The 10,971-nt window shown below is 43.1% G+C and overlaps 1 protein-coding gene across 1 annotated transcript in view; it reads right to left on the reverse strand.

The window, feature by feature from the left end:
* Positions 1–10,965, reverse strand: part of LOC133362811 (probable ATP-dependent DNA helicase HFM1) — a 134,488-nt gene extending 123,523 nt beyond the window's left edge. The window contains exons 1-6 of the mRNA XM_061581756.1: positions 10,947–10,965; positions 9,509–9,579; positions 8,051–8,183; positions 6,776–6,927; positions 4,592–4,669; positions 1,282–1,458 (exon numbers count right to left, since the gene is read on the reverse strand). Of these exons, the coding sequence (XP_061437740.1) occupies positions 1,282–1,458; positions 4,592–4,669; positions 6,776–6,927; positions 8,051–8,183; positions 9,509–9,517 (549 nt within the window). The 5' untranslated portion in view covers positions 9,518–9,579; positions 10,947–10,965. The remainder of the gene's footprint in view (positions 1–1,281; positions 1,459–4,591; positions 4,670–6,775; positions 6,928–8,050; positions 8,184–9,508; positions 9,580–10,946) is intronic.
* Between the last annotated feature and the right edge of the window lie 6 nt (positions 10,966–10,971).

Below are 10,971 nucleotides of genomic sequence, written 5' to 3' on the forward strand. Positions count from 1 at the left end.
AACCAATGATCAATATTGACTTCCCCACAAAGTGATACTGATTTTATTGACCCTCAAAGGACTACGGAACGAATCAGCCCCCCCCCCCCCCAACGAGGATTTTAACTCGCAGCCTTTTGACTGAGTATATATATTGCGACAAGATTTGATTAAAAGCCAGCTTGCTCAGTGGTAGAGAAATAAAATACAATTTATTTTCTACCTACGTGACTTTACCGAAAGAACCAAAGAGTATGGATCCCTGCAGTCACGAAAGCTTCAAATCAAAATTATAGCAATATATTTCGATTTAAAGCTTTCGTGACTGCAGGGATTCATCTTCTTGGTTCTTTCGGTAAAGTCACGTAGAAGGGAAGCAATAAAATAATAAAAATAAAACATAATAAAATAAAATAATTCTCACGACGTTTCGGCTACAACGCAAGCAGCCGTCTTCATTCTTCACCTGAAGACAGCTGCTTGCGTTGTAGCCGAAACGTCGTGAGAATTATTTTATTTTATTATGTTTTATTTTTATTATTTGATTACTTCCCTTCTACGTGACTTTACCGAAAGAACCAAGAAGATATAGCAATATATGTTTAAATAATCGTTACTACTATATAGTCGGTAGATACTACTGTAGGCCCAGTAAATACTACTATGGTCAGTAGCTACTGCAGTCACTAAATACTACTACACAGTCAGTAGCTACTACTGGCTCAGTAGATACTAGGGTACAGTCAGTAAATACTACTACAGAGTCAATAGATACTCTGTTGTATGTAAGGTGTTGTTAGTATATATACCTACGAGGGGTAAAGATATGTTTTGAGGGGCGGGGGGTCCACAATTTTCTGAAACCTTTTGCATCAACTATTGACCCCACACTTTCTACAACTTTTTGGACTTGTGCAAGCCTCTTATGTATTTGTTGTTGGAGAAATGTACAAATGGCCCACCGGCCTTTGACAATACATTAGTATCTGCGTATATCTTCTTGGTTCTTTCGGTAAAGTCACGTAGAAGGGAAGTAATAAAATAATAAAAATAAAACATAATTAAAATTATTCTCACGACGTTTCGGCCACAAGAATAATTGTATTATGTTTTATTTTTATTATTTTATTACTTCCCTTCTACGTGACTTTACCGAAAGAACCAAGAAGATGAATCCCTGCAGTCACGAAAGCTTTAAATCAAGCTTTATCTGTGTATATATGTAAGCTTTTTAAGGAATATTGTTTTCACCCGGGCAACGCCGGGTGCTTCCGCTAGCGTCAAATAAGTCCGCCAACTCACGTCTTCTATATTGGGAATGGTGGCTGACAGGGCGACGATCCGCACTCCGGCACAGGCATGCGGTGGCTGAAGTGCGTCCTTCGTGGAGGTTGGAGGGACAAGATTGTGAAGCGTCTTCATTCTGCTGACCACCGCCTCCAAGGTGGCACCACGTGACTCATCCCCCACTGTGTGCACCTGCACCATGACCCGCAGCACACAACACGACGCAACTTCCAGATTCCAAAGAACACAGGATGAGATGTTACTATCCTTTGTGCAAGTATTTAATTTAATTCACTATTTTATCTTTATACGTGACTTTACCGAAAGAACCAAAGAATGATGCAATGGGACTTTTTTTGTCCATTGATGTTGATGTTATATACGTTAGGTCGATGAAGAACTGCTAGCAAGTGTGTCGGGCGTGATGCCGTCCAAGCGAACTGAACAAGCGGGGGCAGCGGGCAAGATGAGATCTGACATCGTTCTCACGACGCGTGACGAGGTGATGCTGCCAGCGGTGCAGACGGTGAGTGCACCAGACTCGCAGTCCCGTTTGATCTCCCGGCGCGGCAGGTTAAACAACGCTGCTGATGATGACGATGATGTCACGCACATTTTTCTCTTGCTCCAAGCGTGGCGGGTGGTAGCAAGCGTACGCACGAGCAGCCCCGAGTCACGTCAACAATTCCAGATTCCAAAGAACACAGGATGAGATGTTACTATCCTTTGTGCAAGCACTTCCAAGAGTTCATGAACAGCGAGCCTGGTGACATTTGGGGAGCGCATCGTCAGTAGTGAACCTTTGGTTCCTAGGGTGTTTCGGCCTTTCACACGATACACCCTCCCCAAAGGCGGCCAGCGACAGGGCGATCAATCCTACGCTTGCGTCCCATTCCCAATTAGTCGTAGGAGTTGCCTTGTTGTTGATAGCCAACATCCCGTGGGACTATGCATGGCAGGGGCGTCCTCCTCCCTGAGGCAAGCATTGTTGACCTGCATACCTCCTGGCCCTCTCACTTTGGGGCCCATGATTTCTTTGATCGGAGTATCCCACGATCTTGTCTCAGATCTTTGCCTTGAGTTGTCCAAACTCGTGGAGACCATTACAACGCCTGTATCGGCAATCGGCCCTTACCCGTCCTGCACACACTGACCACCCTAAAGCTATAGTGGTAGGTTTTTACCCTTTCAACTGGTACAAAAACTGACACCTTTATACAAGGCATCATGTTTGCAATAACCACAACACAAGCAGTCACAATGGAAACAAAAAGAAACAACTCCGATAATGATTGTATATAAAGGTGTCAGTTTTTGTACCAGTTGAATAGGTAAAAACCTACTACTATATTTAGACACTGGTAAAGGAGGTGTCTCATAGTGTACACCCTAAAGCTGTCGTAAACTCTTGCCAAACTTCTGCATTGATTCTGTTTTCTGTCTTGCCACGGAATTCCCAACATCCATCTCAGACACCTGGGCACAAATGCCAGCTACTTCTTGATAAGTTGTTTGAATGGGCCCAACTTTGTGATCGAAAAATCAACACGTATGCAGGTACTCCCACCTTAATTAGATGACCATCTACAGTAGAACCTCTGGTCACGACCATAATTCGTTCTATAACTTTGGTCGCAACCCGATTTGGTCGTCACTCGAACCTAACTTCCCCATTGGATTGTAAGTAAATACGATTAATCCGTTCCAGACTCCTACGAACTGTATATAAATATTGTTTTTTTAAAGATTTTTAAGCACAAAAATAGTTAATTATGCCATAGAATTCACAGTGTAATAGTAAACTAAATGTAAAAACATTGAATAACACTGAGAAAACCTTGAACAACAGAGGAAACTAACAACACTTTTTTCCACCTCTTACAGCACTTGAGGCCTCTGCTTGGTTAACATTGTAACTCCCCTTGCAACATTAGCTGTTTAATAGCCTTATTCTGCTTCAAAATATCATGGGATCTCCTTTGCCAGTACCAAAATATACTAATAGGGTTTTCCTCTTTTTTCTGGCAACAAAACTGATACATTTTGCAAAGAATCACGCTTACATTAACCACAATACTTGCAGTCAAATGTAAACAATGATGAACACATATGAGACTAGGCTCTAAAGAAAGCTGTCTCTGGTGTGGACCAATCAGTTGCAAAGACAATGCATACATTATCAGAGTATTGTTTTTTGTCTGCATTTGACTGCAAGTATAGTGGTTAATGTAAGCGTGATTCCTTGCGAAAGGTGTCAGTTTTGTTGCCATAAAAAAGGGGGAAACCCCTATTAGTATGCTTCAAAATAGTCGAGATCGTAGACTTTGATTTCTTGTACTCTGCAGCAAGATCGGTAACACGCACACCACGCTCATACTTTTTCAATAATTTCCTTCTTCACTTCGATTTCAATTTTCTTTAAAACCTTTTTCTCACCAACATTACCACTCTTCACTTGATTAGAGGCCATGGCTAATTGCTAAATTAATGCAAAAATAGACAAAAAACTGCACACAGTTCACAGCGAATGAGCGCACGTCTGACCGAGACCGATTACTAAGTGAGACTGAGTGAGCAAGCGGCCACACGTGGGTTGCTGTTTGTAAACAAACAACAGGAAATTTGGAGCTTACAAAAACAAAATGGCGCGGAAGGGGAAATCGGCCATGCTTGATCGCCACCCCAGTTCAAAATGTTGCGAATTTTTTGGTCGAAACCCGATTCGTGGTCAGAAGCGTTCGTGACCAGAGGTTCTACTGTATATTCAAGTCAGGCACTGTGACCCTATGCAGGAAATCCTCGCTTTACGCCAGAGGTCGCAAACGGGTTTTGATTCCTTACCCGTACCCATACCCGGCTGCACCAGGGCCGCAAACGGGTACCCGTACCCGTACCCAGCCGTACCCGTACCCTACCCGTACCCGGCCGGGTACGGGTAGGGTACGGGTATCGGGATGAAGCCATGTTGCAGGCGTGGGTGGGTTGATTCTAGAAACTTGAATTGTGAGAAGAGACAAGACGTTGGGAAATGAGTGACAAACGGTTACTCACCAGTGACTCACGGTCTACCCGTACCCGGCCGCACCAGGGTCGCAAACGGCTACCCGTACCCGGCCGGGTACGGGTAGCCGGGTCATTACAAAATGGCGGACGCGCTGTTGCGGTCCGCCATTTTGTAATGACGCGCGTGTTGAAGATAGACTTGTAATTGACGTACGCTGGGCAATCTTCGGATATATCATCATCCGCAACACAAGATGCGCCACCGAAGCCTGGCACCGCGACCCAATGGCGTTACAAAGAACACTACAGTCATGTACTCTACCTCATCAATCAGAAACAGCCTCACGAGCTGCACGAGAGACCTGTCGTGCCACTGCCTTGTCGTGCTGTCCCATTTCTCCTGAAAAACAAATGAGGTCGGTGAGCCTCGCAAACAAGAACACGAGAGACGCAGCATTACAATTTTACTTTTTAATGTTTTTACCTACACGGTGACTTTGCCGAAAAAACCTAAGAATATGAATCCTTGTAGTCACGAAAGCTTGAAATCTAGAATTACAAACAAGAAGCCCCGTTACCCCAGGTTCACGCTCTGGGAGCGCGCTACGCCCGAGTAGGGGATCATCGGTGGATGTGTGAGAGATGATCTCAGGGGAGCGTACGGCTGAATCAACTTTGCGGAGTGTACGGCTGAATCATTTCCTGGATGCGAGGTGCAGCAAGCCCATTGAAGGCCTTGAACACAAGTAGGAGAATTGACACTATGAGACGTCTCCTTTACCAGTGGCAACATATAGTAGTAGGTTTTTACCCTTTCAACTGGTACAAAACTGACAGCTTAATACAAGGCATCATGTTTGCAATAACCACAACACAAGCAGTCAAAATGCAAACAAAAGGAAACAACTCTGATGATGGTAATGATATGCACTGTCCTTGAAGTTGATTGGTCCACACCCAAGACAGCTTTTCTTAGAGCCTTGCCTACATTGGTGTTGGACCAGATGACGCCAAAAGGCGCACAACTCAAAGACAGCGCACTATCAGAGTATTGGGAGCTCGGGGTAAGCATTGCCACTATGAGACATCTCCCTTACCAGTGGCAACATATAGTAGTAGGTTTTTACCCTTTAAACTGGTACAAAACTGACAGCTTAATACAAGGCCTTTAGACGTCATCTGGTCCAACACCAATGTGAGACTAGGCTCTAAGGAAAGCTGTCTCGGGTGTGGACCAATCAGTTTCAAAGACAATGCATACATTATCAGAGTATTGTTTTTTGTTTGCATTTCACTGCAAGTATTGTGGTCAATGTAAGCATGCTTCCTGCAAAAGGTGTCAGTTTTGTTGCCAGAAAAAAGGGGAAAACCCCTATGAGTATATTTCGGTACTGGCAAAGGAGGTCCCATGATGAAGTATTGCTTTTGTTGAGCCAATACTGCTGACATTGTTATCATCCCAGAAGGTCGTGGTGGTGGCTGATGGGATGTCTGAAAAAGATGCCCTTGATTTCAATGTGGAAGGGCAGCTACGTGACGGAGGCGTATTGTTGTCGGCTTATTTTTTTTCCAACACTTACCGATGTTCCACCATTGAAACCTCATTTGCCAGTAAAAATATGATAATTGGTTTTTCACCCTTCTATCTGGCAACAAAACTGACACCTTTTTACAAGGAGTCATGTTTGCATAGACCACAATACATGCAGCCATAATGCAAACAAAAAACATAACTCTGATAATGTAAGCACTGTCCTTGAAGTTTATTGGTCCACACCCGAGACAGCTTTCCTTAGAGCCTAGTCTCACATGGTGTTGGACCAGATGACGCCAAAAGGCGCCCAACTCAAAGACAACGCACCATCAGAGTATGAGAGCTCGAGGTGAAGCATTTACACCATTGGTACCTCATTTGCCAGAAGAAAAAATATGATAATTGGTTTTTTACCCTTCTATCTGGCAACAAAACTGACACCTTTTTACAAGGAGTCATGTTTGCATAGACCACAATACCTGCAGTCGGAATGCAAACAAAAAACAGAACTCTGATAATGTATGTGCACTGTCCTTGAAATAATCACACCATTAAAAAGTATGCCTGCTTCCAAAGGTATAAACTTACACGTGAAATATCTAAGGCCTAAACCATTTAAAACTGTATATATGTGTGATTGACTAGGTATGATATTCATTGTATAAATGCAAACTTTTATAGCGTCTTGTGTGTGCAAGCGTATATGTGTACGGCCTCTACAGGTGCTTGCCCAGTCTTGTAAAGACTCAACAGCGGATATTGTCGTAGTAGGAGGTTTTTTCCCTGTCAACTGGTACAAAACTGACACCTTTATACAAGGCATCATGTTTGCAATAACCACAACACAAGTAGTCATAATGCAAACAAAGAAAACACAACTCTGATATTGTGGTCTATGCAAACATGACTCCTTGTAAAAAGGTGTCAGTTTTGTTGCCAGATAGAAGGGTAAAAAAACCAATAATAACTTACCGGCGTTGTCAATATTATTTGGGCATTTTGTATCTCAAAAAAGTCATCGACATCCGTGTCTCCGGTCAGCTCTTTGCACTGAATGCCCAGTGCTCCGAACTTGTTCTGCCAGTCTTCGAATTTCTCCCGACACAGTGCCTTGATGGGGGCCACTGGGGGGGGGGGGGGGGGGGGGGTAGGCGTCACATTCATGCTCAAGCAGGCCGACATCAAACGCGCTTTGCTGTTGTACGAATACAATACCGTGTGTGGGCAATTGCAACAATGTATCATGCAACGATTAAGAGACGTACTTACCAGTGGCGGCTCCTGCAAAATCTCTCAGGGGGGGCAAATGTCTCGATGATTGATAAGGATAAGGTCCACCCATGCAATGGATAAATTAACAGCTTAAGCATGTAAAGGCAACTTCACTTCTTTAATATTAATGACAAATAAAGTGACTCTTACAATACATCTTGTTTGTTTCTATACTCACTATTATTACAATCCACTCAGTTTCGTTTATTAAAGATTCCACTAGGTGGCGACAAATAATATTGTTGGATGAAACGTGCTTACGTATGATGACGTAAGCACGTTAGTGCGAGCCCTCCCGGAAGCCGTAGAGAATGCTTTGCAGCACCCCCCGGTCGAAAAAACACATCTTTGAATGTAAGTCTATGGGAACACTCGGGGCGATTCTCAGCCGGAGTGAAATCGCCCAAAAAGAGTCGGTACTCCACAGAACGTGACATGACGCTGATTGGACTATATCCAGAGGCACAGTGACGGCTAGCGTGACTCTGTGGTTGAATGACATTGGTGGTGCGTCGCCCAATCGCCCTAATGAAGAAACCGCCCATACACTCATACATACACTCACTCATACACTCACTCACTCATACACTCACTCACTCATACACTCACTCATACACTCACTCACTCATACACATTTACTCACTCATACACTCACTCATACACTCACTCATACACTCACTCATACACTCACTCACTCACTCATACACATTTACTCACTCATACACTCACTCATACACTCACTCATACACTCACTCATACACTCACTCATACACTAACTCACTCACTCATACACTCACTCATACACTCACTCATACACTCACTCACTCATACACATTTACTCACTCATACACTCACTCATACACTCACTCACTCATACACATTTACTCACTCATACACTCACTCATACACTCACTCATACACTCACTCATACACTCACTCATACACTCACTCATACACTCCGCCCCTGCTACTTACTATAGATCACTTTCGCATTGCAGCAGGGTCCTTGGCATTCCATTAGGAGACGAATGATGGCCAGCTCAAAAATAACAGTCTTTCCAGAGCCAGTCGGAGCACAAACCACTACAGGTCTGTTTGTGTACAGAATCTTAATTTTGTGAAAAAATGTCAGACAAAGTTTGTTAAACATCGTACAAAGTCATCTCCAGCATTCATACGAGGTACTGTCATTGCCTCTTGCAAGTTGTGCAAGTGTTATCAATTCGGCAGAGTTAGTCACAGCCGACGTCAGTCCCTGCTCAATGAGGCGACGTTAAGTTGGAGACGAGTCTGTCTCTCCATTGGGTAATCGCTGCCGACTCATCCACAAAGTGGTACCCGTTTTATCTACCCCGGTAAGATGATGGGGTGAGTCAACCCCCAACCTAGATTTGAAATCACAAATTTGGGATTGTGAGCCGCTCAGTCTGTGGTTCGGTCACCTCATCACATGCCCGTGTGATTACCCAGAGAAATCTTAAACGTTGTAGCCTTATGATCTTTTCACTCAGTAATGGCCATTAATACTGGTAGGAACCTCCTGGTTACACCAGCCCACAGGGGATTATTGTGTCTGTCCGTCCGTCCGTCCGTCGTGCATCCACAAATGGGAGGGGTGAGGCTGGGTGGAGAGGGGAGGGTGGGAAGGGGCTGGGTGGGGAGGGTGGGGAGGGGCTGGGTGGGGAGGGCTTGGTGGGGAGGGGAGGGTGGGGAGGGGCTGGGTGGGGAGGGGAGGGTGGGGAGGGGCTGGGTGGGAGGGGTGGGGCTGGGTGGGGAGGGGCTGGTCACCACGTGGTGCCCTTATAAAACTCAACGTTTAACCTACTCACGCCGGCTTATATTTGTGGAATACACCACGTCGCCGTTGACCCTGCAGGCCATTGACAAAGCAACCCAACGTTCCTACCAGCTCCCTCCGCAGCCGGAATGTGTTATCAACCCTCTTGGTTCATTCCACAGACATCGTCACAATCAGTAGTGAAGATGTAGAGCACCGAGCAAAACAAAACTGATTCTAGATTTGAAGTTTTCGTGACTGAAATGATCTTTGGTTCTTTCGGTAAAGTCACGTCGGTGAAAATAATAAAATGAAAATAAAAAATGAAAACTAAATTAAATCACATTTAATTTTGTCGTTTTCCATTAAATGTGATTTAATTTATTTTTTATTTTTTCCTTTTTATTTTATTTTAATGAAAATAAAAAGAAAAAAATAATTTTTTTTAATTAAAATAAAATAAAAAGGGAAATAACGAAATATTAGTTCATTTTATCTTATTAATTTTATTTTTGTTATTTTTATTATATTTTTTAATTTTCACCTACGTGACTTTACCGAAAGAACCAAAGAGTATAAAACAAAACTGGTATCACTGCACACAAATCAAACCGTAAGTTACACGTTTGTTTAAGTGTAAAATGTCATCTACTCACGTCATTCATGACACGAGACTGAACCAAGTTGAAGAAAGGAAACTCCTTGAAAATATTTCTGTAAGGCAACGCTGAAGATAAGTTTAGGATAACATCTGTTTAGGATTATACATTCCCATGGAGATAATAAGTATAACCCGTAAAAACAAAGTTTTTCACTCTAAATCCTTTATATGCGTGGCGGCTAGAGTCCTCTCGTCCTCTGGCTTGAGATGGCTGCCACCTATGGGTCAGATGATTGTCTGCAGTATTAAACAATTGGTAATTCAATATTTAATTTGTTTTCCCTAAACAGTGTAAAATTTTGGAACATTAATTGTCACGCACAACGAGTCTGTGTGCAAAATGTCAGCTCGATTGGATCACGGGAAGTGGGTTAAAAAACGACCGATAGGTTTGCACGGTCGTAAGCAAGCAAGCAAGCACGCGAACTTAATATAAAGGAATTAAAAATTAACTCACAGCGGCCTAAAGCCTACAGCTCGGCCTAAAGCCTAGAACTCGGCCACAAACTCTCCCTTCGTATCGTACCCCCGCGTGTGTGAAAGGGAGTTAATGGTTAACAATGTTACATTCCCTGATGTTTTTAAATAGAAACATTTAAATTTCAAGCTTTTACATTAACAATTAAAACATTTAAATTAAAAATTAACTCACAGCGGCCTAAAGCCTACAGCTAGGCCTAAAGTCTAGAACTAGGCCTCAAACTCTCCCTTCGTATCGTCCGATTAGGTGTAGCAACATCGCCCCCTACTGCAAACACTTGGCAGGACCCTACAAAAACCTTTACACTCAGTGACGCTATCCTGGTAGCAACATCGCCCCCTACTGCAAACACTTGGCAGGACCCTACAAAAACCTTTACACTCAGTGAGGCTATCCTGGTAGCAACATCGCCCCCTACTGCAAACACTTGGCAGGACCCTACAAAAACCTTTACACTCAGTGAGGCTTTCGTGGCTAAACAAGTGTAATCATACATTGTGTTTATATTCTTTGGTTATTCGTCCCTACCAGCCCATCCCGCAGGGTCCTGTTACATTTCCATGGAGAATAAGTGAGAAAAATTTGTATTTTGCTACTTAATGTAAAAACAAACATGTGTGTATATATAAGGAAATTGTATATTCCCATTTTGTTGGGGTTATTATTGTCATCACGTTTGTTTACCAATGAGAGTCTCACTGAGTCTCAACACTTTTTCAGAAAGCATAAAAAAATGTGGTCATAAAAACACACAATGTCACACAACCCAGCAAAATAATTTGATTATTGTGGTCTCATTGACGTTATTGAGTCAATAATTTCAGCACAAAAAAGCTAAGTCTTGTTAAAACTCAGTTCTGGTGAGCGAAATGCCAATCTTGCAGGCAAGGGCTCTCACTTTATATGATAGATTTGAGTTTTTGTTTTAAAGAGGAAATCTCAAAAAGGATACTAATTTCAGAAACTGATCGCATTTG

Source organism: Lethenteron reissneri, unplaced genomic scaffold (genome assembly GCF_015708825.2).
Source record: "Lethenteron reissneri isolate LAM-NWPU_2019-01 unplaced genomic scaffold, ASM1570882v1 scaffold_1630, whole genome shotgun sequence".
NCBI lineage: Eukaryota > Metazoa > Chordata > Hyperoartia > Petromyzontiformes > Petromyzontidae > Lethenteron > Lethenteron reissneri.